General features: G+C 43.3%; 1 protein-coding gene across 1 annotated transcript in view; it reads right to left on the bottom strand.

Annotated features, from left to right (window-relative positions):
• The window catches only part of LRP2 (LDL receptor related protein 2), a 342,167-nt gene that overhangs the window by 153,771 nt on the left and 174,689 nt on the right, over positions 1–13,707 (bottom strand). The window contains exons 32-34 of the mRNA XM_078681616.1: positions 9,135–9,301; positions 6,239–6,382; positions 5,735–5,844 (exon numbers count right to left, since the gene is read on the bottom strand). Of these exons, the coding sequence (XP_078537742.1) occupies positions 5,735–5,844; positions 6,239–6,382; positions 9,135–9,301 (421 nt within the window). The remainder of the gene's footprint in view (positions 1–5,734; positions 5,845–6,238; positions 6,383–9,134; positions 9,302–13,707) is intronic.

Raw genomic sequence — 13,707 nt, 5'->3', positions numbered from 1 at the left:
CCCTCATCAATCCTAGGGGGTCAGGAGTGGTCTACCTTGCCCCCTTTCCTTCATTTCCCCCTTCGCTTTTCACCACATCTTGTCTCTCGATCGTACCGAGAGACAAGATGGCGGCCGCTCCGGACTGTTTAGAATGTTGACAGACACCGGAGAGCCAATCAGCTTCGCTTCGCGAAGTTCCGTTACGCGTCAGGTACGCGAACCGGGGCGCTAACCGGAGCGCTGTCACAGATATATATATTTTTTTAAACGTTAATTTCTCAAAATCCACTGGAGCACATATATTGAGACATAGCAAAGGCACGTCGGGCAAACCATATCTACAATTTTGCCAAGTTTCATGTAAATATATTCAGCCGTTCGAGCTAAAAGTGAGTCCAACCGCCCTATGGAAAAATGAATGGGAAAAACGCGTTTTGGGACCCCCCTTTTTTCTCGGCCCCCCCTTGACGAAACCCCCCCAAAATTTCAGGGGCTGCTCAGAAACAAAATGTGCCATTTTCCTGAAAATTTCAGCCAATTCCGTCCACAAACGCCAAAGTTATTAGACATAGAATTTTCAGAAATCCCATAGAGAAAAAATCCTAACTATATATACCCACTGGCTATCGCCAGTAGGTAATATACATATATAAACATATATAATCTGCATATCTATATAAATATAAATGCATGCATACATATACATATATGCATACATATGCATGTTATTTACATGAAAGTTTTAAAAACACTAATAAAAGCAAAGCTAAAAAGCCACCTCATTACAAACAGAATGGCTTTAACTTAAACGAGGGCGAGATCTATTGCATTTTCAATGCTTGTTTACTTTGGTTCTATCAAGAAGGCATTCAGATGTGTCACACATTTGCCATAAATTCTGAATGTTAGCACTCTAGTTGCTCATTAGATCACTGTAGTAAAGCTAGTGCTCACCAGGGAAGTCTGCTGCTAATCATGGTTTGCAGCCATTTTCCCGCATTTTTTATCCCGCAGACTTTCAGTCCGCATACCATTATCCCGCAAGGTCATTGACCTCGCATACCATTATCCCGCATTTTTTCAAAACGCATGTGCATTTATCGCGCATGCCTTTACAAAGAATTACGTTTTAAAGGCATGTATGGTAAATGCATTTGCGTTGTGAAAACCACGATGACGAGAGAGGTAAGTGGGTTTGTGTTAATTTTTTCGTGGGTTAGTGATTGTGTAGTGTAGTGTAGTGTTGTGTAGTGTAGTGTTGTGTAAGTGTAGTGTAGAGTTGTGGTGGTTGTTTAGTGTAGGGTCATGCTGGGGTGTAGTGTTTTAGGGTTTAGGGTTGTGTTGTGTTTGCGTAGTGTAGGGTCATGCTGGGGGTAGTGTTTTAGGGTTTAGGGTAGTGTTTTAGTGTTTGCGTAGTGTAGGGTCATGCTGGGGGTAGTGTTTTAGGGTTTAGGGTAGTGTTGTAGTGTTTGCGTAGTGTAGGGTCATGCTGGGGGTAGTGTTTTAGGGTTTAGGGTTGTGTTGTAGTGTTTGTGTAGTGTAGGGTCATGCTGGGGGTAGTGTTTCAGGGTTTAGGGTAGTGTTGTAGTGTTTGCGTAGTGTAGGGTCATGCTGGGGTGTAGTGTTTTAGGGTTTTGGGTAGTGTTGTAGTGTTTGCGTAGTGTAGGGTCATGCTGGGGGTAGTGTTTTAGGGTTTTGGGTAGTGTTGTAGTGTTTGCGAAGTGTAGGGTCATGCTGGGGGTAGTGTTTTAGGGTTTAGGGTAGTGTTGTACTGTTTGTGTAGTGTAGGGCCATGCTGGGGGTAGTGTTTTAGGGTTTAGGGTAGTTTAGTTGTTTAGTGTATGCTAAAGGCATATTCGTTCTAAAAGTTTTCATTATTTTAATTTGCGGCCTAATAGTACATGCGGGATTTTTTTTGCGGACTGATGGTATGCGGGATTTCGTCATATATTCGCTAATCATACTTTCTATAGCAAAATGAACCCCCTCATTTTGTTCCTTTTTAACCCCTTCAGTGCTAATGACAAGGGTAACTCGTCATGGAGTTTCCATTGATTTCAATGGAAAGTCAATGGGAAGAGGGGGATGTACCTTAGCAGCCAAGTGGTTAAATTAAATGTTTTAAGAGTTACCACTTTATTCCAATCAAGATGGCTTCAGGTGTGCCATACCTTTGTAATAAGTAGGACTGTTAGCACTCTAGTTGTTCTTTAGAACACTCAGGGACATTCTGTCATTGGGCTATAGTTGGGCTACATCTGGCTGATATTTGGGCTACATTTGTTTTTTTTGTCTCTGGTGGCCATCTTTGGGCTACATTGGGCTACATTGGGCTACATTGGGCTACATTTGGGCTCCAACATATATATAGACCAATGTAGCCCAATATATATTTTTCAAAGTTAATTTTCGTAAAAACCACTGGAGCCTATATCTTGAGACATAGCAAAGGCACATCGGGCTACCAGTCCCTACAATTTTGCCAAGTTTGGTGTAAATCCATTCAGCCGTTCAGGCTAAAAGTGAGGCCAACCGCCCTATGGAAAATTGCATGGGAAAAACACGTTTTGGGACCCCCCTTTTTTCTCGGCCCACCCTTGACGAAACCCCCCCAAATTTTCAGGGGCTGCTCAGAAACAAAATGTTCCATTTTCCTGAAAATTTCAGCCAATTCTGTCCTCAAACGCCAAAGTTATTCGACATAGAATTTTCAAAAATCCCATAGGAAAAAAATCCTAACTATATATACCTACTGGCTATCGCCAGTAGGTAATATATATATATATATATATATATATATATATATATATATATATATATATATATATATATATATATATATATATATATAAGCCATCTTTCTTTCTGAGCCCAGTTACTGACTGCTGGTTTTGGCATAGGATCTGATTTAGGGACAGTTGTTATTCTCCTAAACCCCCTCTAATTGAAGGCATACATACATTTATCACAGGGGGATTTCTTTGAGTCTGATTATTATTTTAAAAATATCAGCTGAGGGGGAGGAGCCAAGATGGCGATCGGAACAGTCGCATGATCGCTTGGCTCCGAGGGCCCTTCCTCCCCGCACGTCTATCCTGACGATAATCCTGAGTGAGGCTTGTCGATCTAAGTTGTGGAAGAGAAGCGATCACTTACCATCTATTTCTGGGGCTCCGCCGTGCAGTGGATCCGAAGAACTGTCCCCGTCTGCTTGCCGGCCTTGGCGGCGCTGACGCCGGGGCCTCGATTGCAGAGGTCGCCCGGCGGTGTTCGTAGTGTTGGCGGCCCTGGTTTGGATGAGAAGCCGGTCAGTGGGAGCCTGAGAGCCGCGAGCCGGGAGAGTTGGTACCCACCTACTCCCAATGGTGGGTTGGCCCGTGAACCTGAGATGTCGCCGAGCCGGAGAGAGGCCGTGTTGCCCGGTTCCTCCTGGGTGTGACGCCCGGCCATGTTAATAATCCCGTCCGGGAACCGGCGGCTGGCTCCCGGCGAGCTGCGGGGAGCACGCCCGGCATTTGGTTGACTCTCCTTTCTGCACAAAGCGCCGCCTATTGAAGTCCTGCCGTGAGACCTGTTGACTCTGATGGTCGGACTGGACTCGGAGGTGGAGGGGAAGTGACGGAGAACGAAATGGCTGCAATGGCGGATGGCGTCTTGGATTGCACCCCTTCCGGGGACGGAAAAATCGCTGAACTTGAGACCCCCGGAATTCGGCTACATGGGGAAATGCTTCCGCGTAGCCACATACTGGCTGCACTGATAACCCTGCGGACTGATCTGCTCCGGACATCCCGGGAATTAGAGGGAAGGATCGTCGCCATTGCTGACCCGCCATCTTGTAGCGTAGTGGTTTGCCCCCGAGTCGGTGCCGATGAGTCTCCTTCTGCCGCGGTGCCATGTTCCCCGGCTGAGTCTACAGTCTTGGGGGCGAGAATGGATGTGGTTCCTGAGCTAGTTGTCGTCACACCTGTTCCACAAGTGGTTGTCTCATCGGGGCCTTTTTCTGACCAGCAAGTGGAGAGGCTCCAACGATCCATGGCGCATGGGGCCCGGGCTGTGTTGCGATGCTTCCCGCATCCCGTGCTTTCCGCTCCGTGCTTGGCGGATCTGTTTTTGGACTTGGAACTGTTGGTGGTCTGTGTATTGCTGCATTCTGGCCTCCGCCGTGCATCGTCAGTTGTTTCTCGGTGGCTGGGACGATGTTGGGCGGCGGCGCTACCCGATTTGCTTGGGACAATTGAATCTTTTGTATCGAGTTGTCTCCCGACTGCAAGGCTGTTTAACATTTCTACTGTTAACAGAAGTGGCCAGGGGTGACCTCGTTTGGGACTTGGAGAGGCTTCTTGCTGGTTAATGGTGCTTTACGGACACGTCTTGTGGGACTGTAATTGATTGCGTTTTATGTGCTTGCTGATATTTGTACTTTTCTATGGCTTCTGCTTATACGATTTTAGTATGCGGGGGTGGGAGAGACCGTGTATCTGAATCGCCGGCCCTTCTCCTCAAACTTTTCTTCATCGCTTTCTTCCCTTTCTTGTCTTTATTTCCTTTCTTTGGGGTAATTCTTGGGCGACAGGCACGCTGTTAGTGGGGTAGGCCATAGCCATTACGGTGGTGTAGGGTGGCGGGTGTTGGGGGGGGTTTTGTTATTTTAGTTTGTTTTGTTCTATGGTCCCTTTCTCTCTTCTTCTTAGTGGGGTTGGCTGTATCTCCATTTTTCATCCCTTTTCTGTCGGGCATCTGTGCTTGCCTCTATTTCCTGTCCGGACGGATGGGTTTTCCATGTGATGTTCTCGCTAACTTGCTCGCCATTGTTTGACCTTTACTCCTGGCCTGCCTTCGGCGGGCGTAGTGTGTTTTCGGCTTTATTGCTCACCATCGATTCCCGATTGCTTGGAGGGATACGCCCCTCACGTCTCTTTTTGTATGTTGTGTAGTGTGATGCCTCTGATGATATTGCCTCCGCTTCTTTTTCACTATTATAAAATGAAACCTCTCTTATCCTTGTGCTTCGTTGTGTTACAACCACGTATTATGATTAAAACGTGATTAATCCTTGAACCGTAAACATTTGCACTGCTCCTGTTTCTATCTCCTGAGTTTGCGGCCGGCCCCTGTGGTTGTAGGCCTGCGCCTGTACTGATTTGATTGCATTAATAAAGGTTTAAAAAAAATATATATATATATATATAATATATATATATATATATATATATCAGCTGACCCTAACAGGGAGGTTTTAGGTTTTACCAAAGCATGTTTTTGTAAAGCCCGGAAAGAGGACTTTACATTTCCATTGACTATGCAGTGATAAGGTGTTGCAACTTGTTGTGCTTCCTGAAGTGTTGCCCCAGGTTGATAATCAGACTGCACCTACACCATCAATTGTGCAGGCATGAAGGGGAGGTGGGCCTGCAACTTGGATCTACACTTTAGTATACGGGAATTGTCACTGGAACTTTAAGAATATTTATAAACATATACAATGCTTCTAAGAACACATAAACATCCACTTAAACGTGTATCCTACTGGAGACTTAAAGTATTTGTATACGTTTGGAAGGGCTGAAATTCACCGTTACAATACAATTGTTTGAGACTTGCAATACAAGTCATGTTTGCATCATTAACTTCATATATCTCTACAACCTTTCTTGTAGTCAGATAAATATTTATTTTTCAAGAGCTTTTGGTAGACTTCATAAAATGCACAAATTCAGATATGATAGAGAAGATTATACAGGGCACTCACCCTCGGGCTGGATCAACAGCAATTCCAATTGGCCTTCCAGTAGCCGTAGGCGACCCATCGTTAGTGATCAGAGTCTTTCTGCGCTGAACTTCACTACGTAATGTTAACACCTGCATGAGTACAGATGGAGTTAAGCTTTATAGACATTTGTTACAGGTTCGACAGGTAATAATAGTGCTGTTAAACGGTCACCACAAAATCCACCCAGGTATGTGATGCTACCTTAGCACACCTCAAGTCCCTGCATATGTATCGAGCTATACACAAGGCTCTTAGAAACTGAAGCCCCTGCATCTGAAAAATGTATATTACCCGATGGTCATTGCATAGCTGTTAAAAGGACTTACACAAAATGAGAGAATCTTGAAAAAGTTTAGCTAAAGTAACCTGATTGATTGTCACTGGAAAATCAAAAGATATTAGCTTTATACAGTTCCCCAGCACCTGCTTACAGGCAGTAGCAAAATGTATATTTATATTAACTTTAAATGTTGAAGTACATACCTCAATTGACTGCGTTGCAGGGTTGGTGTAGTAAAGGTTTCCTGAGATCCAGTCTACAGCTAGGCCCATAGGAGAGCCCAGGATTGCGGCTGGCGCAAAGACTGTTCGGTTAGTTCCATCTGACTTAACTCTGTGAATTTCAGCCTTAGAAGGAAGGGGAGCAAAAAAAGAGAGAATAAATGTTTGAAAGAAATTACATAATTGTATGCCTCCCCTACAGCCTTTTTGATATATATTTCTGTAAATGTATATCTCATCTTTCTCAAATTGTATGTGTAGTAAGATTTTTATTTATCAAATATACATTTATTGCCATGTTCAGAATGTTATAATTGGTGAAATGTAATGAAAAAATTATACACTTAAAACAAAAACCCCAGTCACTAATGCATGAAGAATGAACACTGCATTCTTGATTATTAAATCAAATATGACTATAGCTGTAATTCTGGTGTATTCATGAATGGTCTAATCTTCCCATTCACTCCATATACAATGAGCACATTTTAAAACAAGGATAGGTCACAATATAGACAGATGTTCCAAGGATGTGCCGCACAATACACTTAATTCACTATTGATTTCCAGATCTTTTTCCTGAACTGCACACTGTTTGAGCTACACATTTGCTTAAGATCATTGCACTATTAGCCTTATACATCTAATAATATTAGGGACATTAGCAACAGAAATAGCTAGGAACAGTACTGCTGCATTTTAATTTGCCTAAATGGGGACTTTTCTGGTCTACAGGTAGAGTGACCAACTCCTTATTACATTACATGCATGGTTTCCAGCCTCAAACGTTTTAAAAATAACCTAATGCATTCTTGGTTTGTAGTCTGGTTTAGCTTCCATTTAACTAATTAACCTAGCACACCTGAAAACAATGATTTGTAAGTGAAAATGTCAGGGCTGGAGACAACGTTGATAAAGACCTGGGGTGAGGTGGACACCCTATCTAGAAGCATCCCATTTTATCTGATAAACAATCAAATCAAAACCACTTCAAAATAGCCTCATTGGCAGGCCATGGGTCTCAGGAGGAACTGTAACAGAGCAACACCCACAGCCTGCTCCGCAATTACCCTGTGCGCCAAACAGCCACCACTCAACTGTTAGCTGAAATGTTGCTAGAAAAGATCTTGGATGGGTGGTCCAATGCCATGTCAACAATTGTTTTGTCCATCTGGGTCTGACATCCACGGCATGATGATACCATCTATTGGTGTTCACCATGCCCTTGGAATAAACTATCAGGAAGCAGATCTGTCTACGGAATGGAGGCTACACACGCAGATCTGGTACTGTTAATTCTGAGACCTCGTGTTATTCCTCATTCTGGGGGCAACATCCCAGAACAGTGAGACTTAAGTGCTAGGATATCAACTGCAAATTTCAATTCTAGCCATTGGTACACTCGCATGGAAATCCAGCACATTCTTAATCGGGACCCTAGAGTTCTATTTTGTCCTAAGTAATATTTATGACTAGCTACGTATAGAATTACCTTTGTTTGGAAACTGGCCTAAAGATGCCATTCCGTGGCGGCAATGCCGCCACAGAAAGGCATTCGGGCTTTGCTTTGGTGGCCCATTGTTGGCCCCCCGGGTGAAGGGAGGGGTGGGGGGTGCACATGGGGTACCTATGGTACCCCCCTGCGTTTCACAGTACAACATAGCAGGCACCGCGCTGTGCCTGTCATGTTGTGCTGTGAAACGCACAACATGCATTTTTGACATTGCGGCGGATGGTGCTTTCAGCACCGTTGGCCGCAATGTTAAAAATGCGGGATGCACCCGCCACAGTGGCACAGTACCTCTGCCCTTGTGGCGGACGGTCCCTGCCCCAGACAGGATGGTGGACGGACTTTGTCCATCCGCTATCCTAATCGACCCCTAAGTTAGGAGTACCCGAGGTCGTCTTACAGGCTCCTTTCTACCAGCAAATGTCCCAGAGCTGTCAGAAGTGCCAGGTTCATTAACGTTTTGATGCAGGGAAGAGATGCAGAATATTTAAGGGCATCTGTGTTACAACGATAAACCAGTGACACAATTCTATTCACAGAATTCTCTGCAAGTTTAAACTAATATAACATTTTAGTTGTATATGTCACTTTGTATTTTTGTTAAATTACGTGGATAATTTTTTCACAGTCAGTTGGTGTATACGGGTCATATTGGAGGTTGGCTGATGCTTGGTATCTACAAATAAAGGCAGAAGTCCTGCAAACATCATGTTTTCCCATCCTCACTTAGAGGTCAGGGAACTGAAGGGTTTCCAATGGCAGAACCTCACACAGTTCTGCAATTGAAAACCCTTGATCTCACTTCCAGTCTGCCACTGGGCCACCGCCACAGAGAGATGGTCTCCCGCCCCTATTTAAGACAGTGTGACTGTCCATGGATTTTCTTGCCCGGACCAGCCATGGGGAGGCATGGCATGTCAGGGCCATTGATTTTCAATTTACTGAAAAAACTCCTGCTCTGAGAGTTTGAGTAAAACAATAATGTATGCGTGGTGTCCATTTTTGGCCTGCTCCGCCTACAATGTATCTTCTGCACTGCACTGTAGGCAGTGAGATCCCACCAGACAGCCGGGTCTCAAAATATGGCACGTGCTGCTTCTGTCAGGAGATCGAAGGCCACGGCTTTCGTCAAATGGGCAATCTGACTGCTGATTACAAGAGTTTAAATGAGGGTGTAAATGAGGTCAAAGAGTTTGTGGCTAAATGCATGGATGAGTGTAGTTCAGGATAGAAATGGTAAATTTACTCTGACTTCCAGTAATACCGCTTGAGATACATTGTGAAGAAAGGATCTCAATTCCAATGTTATTTATATTAATTCACGGACCTCCAATGGCTAGCTTCTAATAGCTATCACTCTTTACTTACGGGGTATTCAACCCAGTAGATCATCTGCTGTGTGTCATCAAAGTCCACATCATATCCACTGTAAAGCCCGGCTATTGGCACCATGGCATCATTGGTTTTCTCACTGGGGTTTAGTGACATCCCATAAATGATGCTGTCTCTTACAGCAATGAGGAAGGGCTGGGAATCTGCAAAACAAAATAATATCAATTTGGCATGCAGTATGGAATATTATAGCAGGGGAATTGTATTGCTTCTGAAGCCTGTTTAATGAAACAAAACACATCACTAGACGTTAGCACGAAAACAGTTCAATGCAGAGATGTTTCTATCTTTCCTGCATTTACAGTGATTATGAAAGTTCATATATAGGCATATCAAGATGCATAACAATAATACATATACTATTTTATTTTAATTATTTAGTAGTAAGAAGCACCAGTGCACATTAGAATACTGCACTTGATCATAAAGTTCTAAAGTGACCAAGGGCGCACGACATAGGGGTGCGGGATGTGGCAGCAGCACCCCCTAGATTGTGGCTGCAGCACCCCCAAGATAACCTTGCAGGAGTTCAAAAGGTAAATGAGCAATAAAGAGGCTATTACATTTTGCTTTGAAATTGCCCATTTGCTGTTAGTGCAAAGCAGAGGCCAGGTTTCAGGCAATATCTTCTGATAAACTGCTCTTTTCATTTAATTGATTTTGCATTTGGAATTTTGTAATGTGAATGAAGTGACAATACTCCTGGGGTTCATGAAGGGTGAAAGGAAAGGCTGCAGGATGTCAAATGTTTTCCAACACATAACATGATTTAAATATGTCTACTAGTACTACAAATATATTTCAACAACAAAGAAAGTACAAATGAGGTACTTTGTTTGTTGTAATTCTGAAGAGTGATGATAACCAAAACTTTAATGTGGTCAAAACAAACCTAGACACTTCACTTGAGTGATGCACAAAAATTAAATATACACAGAAATCTGATTTTCACATGTCTGTGTGCTATATATATATTTAGCAGTAAAGCTGCATTTCTTATGATAATTTAGAGGACACTTCAAGATGTTTTTTTAATGGAAAATGTGCTCTCTGTTAATAGCACTACCCAGGGACATCATGTTTACTCATTTATTTGGGACGTGTTCCAAAATGCACCACTGTGCTCACACTGCTCCCACATCGTAGCTCATTTGGTTCACATGTTCTTTGTGTACATGTGTAAATCAACCTTACAAGTGGAAAATCCCTTAAATCCTGATTCTGTTGAGCAGGAATTGATTATAATGTTTGTAAAGTAGCCTTTTTGTGCCCTTAAAATTTACTTAGATGTGGATCAGTTCTCTTATCCCTCAATGACTGAGAGTGCCTAGAAGCAGATGAATTCTTGCAGTAAACAAAAACATCTGTTCTATCAGATATTCTGCAAATATCTAAAACTGTTCTCTTTACTAAGGGCCAGATGTACTAAGACAGCAGTCACAAAAAGTGGTCCCAAACGGTGACTCTTCATTTTGGAACCAGTATCTGTTTTTGAAAACTGACCTATGTATTATTAGGTCAGTTCACGAAATACCAAATCATAGTGAGGCACAGACTGACCTTCCTAAGGAAAATTAATTAGGCAGGGCACAACTTGTGACCCACTGTAATTGGCTACAGTCACCTGCAGGAGTCAGCAGATCACCTATCCTATATTGCTTTTTTGTGAAAGTGGGTTGTTGGTTGAGAGGGGAGTGAGTCCTTATCAAGCAACAGCCACAATCCTTATCAGGGGGAACCATAAACATAACTAAATTAACCTGTGCTTAACCTTCTGGTAGCTTGACACAAAAGCAGTCAGGCTCAGCTTAGAGACAATGTGTAAAGTATTTATGCAGCACTTAAACAGCAATGAAGTGAAAAAACACCACAAGAAAGAGAGAAAAATAAACTAAAATATAATAAAATATTTGGCAATAACAGGTCAAAAATTCAATCAGTAGGACAGAAGTTATGAATTTCTAATGTTTAAGGTGAAAACCAATGCCTAAAAGATAATAGCGGTAAACGCTGGCATCTAGTCGCCTGAGACTGGGGCAAAGTCAAAAGTTATGGCTGACCGCGAACGAGCACATTTCGGATACTCAAAGTCGTTTGGGCCTGGTCTTGGCATACCTTTGGACTTAGAAGAATTGTTTAAGAATATAATGTTCAGCGGGGAAAGGCAGCCAGTGGTGTCCAAGGCACAGGAGGCGTCGTTGTCGGATAGCTGATGGACGAAGTTGCAGTGCAGATTTCTACGTTCAGACTTTGGGCCTGATTTAAAGTTCAGCACATGGTTTACTCTGCCTCAAACGTGATGGATATCCCGTTCCTCGTATTACAACTGTGTTACATTCTATTGCACTTGTGATGTGGTGGAGGGGAGATCCACCATGTTATTGACTTAGTAACCCATCGGCCGTACTCAAAATCGGGCCCTTAATCTCTTTTATGAAAGTCTAAAATCTTATGCGGGACAAAGCTGCAGACTGTAGCTGACGTGGGTTTCACGAGGCTAGATACACCTTCTGCAAAGAGATGCTGAACAGGGGTTTCTGCTGTGGAGAAGCATGTGGCAGGACCTGCTGCAAAGTCAGACGGACCAGCAATGCATCCTGGGCAGATCGGCAAGCAGGTAGGATCCGGTCTCCAGTTGGTTCTCAGAGTATCTTTTGGCAGAAATGTTTCATTTCCCAAATACTGGATTTGGGATATCTTGGCACCTTTAGCACCACTTTCATGGGTCCAACACTGGAGGGGCACCATTTGGAGGGTCACAAACACAATCAGGGTGGGTCCAGGTGTGGGATCAGGATGGTTTGAGCCTTTTCAGTCCCAGAGGCTCCGATCATGAGGCAGCCAACTAGCCCTTTGTGTCACTCCTGAAGTCTTGAGCTCCTGTCCACTAAGGGCACAAGGCAGGCTTCAGGCAACAGAGCAGTCCCTTCAGTGCAACGGGATGTCCTCTGAAGTACACAGCAATCCACAGGTAACAGGGTAGTCCTCTCAGAATCCTTCTTCAAGTCCAGAAGTAAACTGAAGAGTGGGTCTGAGGGTCCTAATTTTATACCTGGTGACAGCTTTAAAATGGAAGAAACCTCTGGAGCTTCCCCGCACAGTTGTGTCTGGAATTTCCTTTCTCCCTGTCCTGGACTCAAGCTGTCTGCAGTCACAATAGGCTAGTGTGAAGCTCTTTGTGTGTGAGCTGAGGTAGTGTTTTTGAAGTGCAAATGGGGTTGTGTACAGCTCCGCCCCCTCATCCTGCTAGAAAGGCCCATCCAGCCAACATCTAGTCCCTCTATTTTGTTGCTGTCTGGGAGGAATACACAATGGCCATCTACCAACTACACCTGGTCATGCAGCCTAAGAACAGGCTGCAGGCACGTAATGGTTACGACTAGAAAATGCCAACTTTCTAAAGATGTTATTTTCAGAATTGTGACTTAATATTCGATTTTACCTTTAAAGAGGATTTTAAATTACAATTCCTTGGACACAGAACATGACATTTGAACCTAGTCCCAAAACAAAAGTTCTCACTTATTAAATGTGATAAGGTGACCGAATGTTATCATATGGGAGAGATAAGCCTCACAATTGTGAAAAAATAATTTGTGAGTTTTTCACTACTAGGACGTATAAAAAGTAAAAGTACATGCCCAACATTTTAGGTTCAATGCACCATGCCCTAAGGGCTGCTTAGGACCTACTTTTGAGGTGACTTATGTGTATTAAAAGGGAGTATTAGGCCTAGCAAGGGGTTTGTGTTGCCAGAACCAGTTGGCAATTTGAACTGCACACAGGCTGCAATAGCAGGCCTGATACATGTTTGAAAGGGCTACTTAAATCTATGGCACAAAAAGTGCTGCAGGCCCAATAGTATAATTTAATGTACTGGCCCTGGGTATAAGGTATGCCGCTTTACCAGAGACGTTTAAGTAAATTAAATATGGCAATCAGGTCTAGTCCAAGATGACCATGTTTTAGGAAGTGCGGATAAACCCTTTTACACTGGTTATAAGTTGTAAAGTGCACAGAGTCCTAAAAGCCGACCAAAACAGGTTCAGAAAATAGAAGGGTGAAGGTAAAACGTTTGGGGGGGACCCCGCAGAGAGGGCAATGCCAGCCCTTTCAAAAATAAGAACTTTTTTTTAAAGCAGCCTGATTTCCCTAGAGAAAATTGGCCTACTTTAAAAAGGAAACGTTTTCACCTTTGTAAACGTTTAGTGCAAGTCAGCAGTAGCTTCCTGGACCACTGAAAATGGCAACCATCGCAATTCATGAATGGGAGGATTCCAAAGAAGACCTCTACTCTTTCACAGGTGATTTACCACTCTAACGTAGGAGTCAGTAACTTATCAATGGTTTGCAAACGGAATTCTGATCTCAAACCTTTAATGCATAGGGATCCGAATAGCAATTTGGAAAGGATGCCCACAACCCGCCCCCTCGAATTTACAATTTGAAATCTATATGGAAACCCATTTTAAGGGTCTGGAAAGTTGTATTGACTACTAAACTCGGTTTAGGACATTGCTAATAAGATTGTAGCAGTTGCAAATGCTCC

The sequence above is a fragment of the Lissotriton helveticus genome, chromosome 3_1, assembly GCF_964261635.1.
Source record: "Lissotriton helveticus chromosome 3_1, aLisHel1.1, whole genome shotgun sequence".
NCBI lineage: Eukaryota > Metazoa > Chordata > Amphibia > Caudata > Salamandridae > Lissotriton > Lissotriton helveticus.
The sequence above is the reverse complement of the archived record's forward strand: the minus strand, read 5'-3'. Positions and strand labels throughout refer to the sequence as shown.